The sequence below is a fragment of the Perkinsus marinus genome (genome assembly GCF_000006405.1).
Source record: "Perkinsus marinus ATCC 50983 genomic scaffold scf_1104296959750, whole genome shotgun sequence".
In the NCBI taxonomy this organism is placed as follows: Eukaryota; Perkinsozoa; order Perkinsida; family Perkinsidae; genus Perkinsus; species Perkinsus marinus.
This window is the reverse complement of record NW_003206290.1, coordinates 1-909: the sequence shown is the minus strand read 5'-3', so window position 1 is coordinate 909 and position 909 is coordinate 1. Positions and strand designations below refer to the sequence as shown.

Sequence of the window (909 nt, the reverse complement as noted above, 5' to 3'; positions counted from 1 at the left end):
CTGATCGTTGCTTATGAGGTCCCTTCAGTGTTTTCTTCTCATCATACACTCACTGGCCTCCCTACTGGATGTGGATTTGTCGCTTTATAGGCATCTTTGCTGTTACTATTGAGGCTGAGAGGTTCATTCGAGTCTTTCCCGTAAAGGAGGTTGACCATGCGCCATCGGAGAATCTATTCCTGTGTCCGATGAATGTAACAGATGGTGTGGACTTAACGTCCTGGCCGTCAAAGGAGGTTATTATCAACAGTACACTTTGTATGGATTATGATGAGCTCATGGAGTTCAACAATAGAGGAGATTTTTTGAAGTGTCTAACGGAGGTGATCAACGTCGCCACACATGCATTGGACAGGTTGGGTGTCGATGCGACCATCATCGACGGTACCCTATTAGGTTGGCAACGACACGATAAGAATCATATACCCTGGGATGTCGATGGCGATCTCCTCATCATGCAGAGCCATTGTCGGAAGGCCTTCTCGACCCACGCCACCACCCATCATAAGAACATGGCATCCCTTCTACAGGAGTATTTACCCGATGATTCCCGCTATCGTGTGGTCGCCGTCAAATACGGGATTGGCTCTGAATTGAGCCCTGACGAGTGGGAGGGTTGCAACACTAGCGAGATACGTGTCACGCACAACTACCACGGCGTCTCCTGCCATGCCGACGTCTTCCAAATGCTTCAATCGAGCGATCCCGGCTCGCCCTGTGGTCGCTGTCCTCTTCCTGTCAACGCATCACCATCGTCCACCATCACCGTATGTCGGTCTTCCCCCGGTGACCAGTGTGGCCTTCTGGATGACCTACTACCGACTCGATGGGATCATATGAACGGCGTAAATGTTCGAGTACCCGCCAACCCAGAGGCTGCCCTCAAGTCGCACTTTGGCCCCACTAGTT

At 51.3% G+C, this 909-nt stretch overlaps 1 protein-coding gene across 1 annotated transcript; it reads left to right on the top strand.

Annotated features, from left to right (window-relative positions):
• Positions 1-22: 22 nt before the first annotated feature.
• On the top strand, positions 23-909 carry Pmar_PMAR024108 (hypothetical protein; the record flags this gene model as incomplete). The annotated part of the gene is made up of 1 exon (XM_002773004.1): positions 23-909. A coding segment is annotated over one exon (886 nt), but the record flags the coding sequence as incomplete, so codon positions are not given.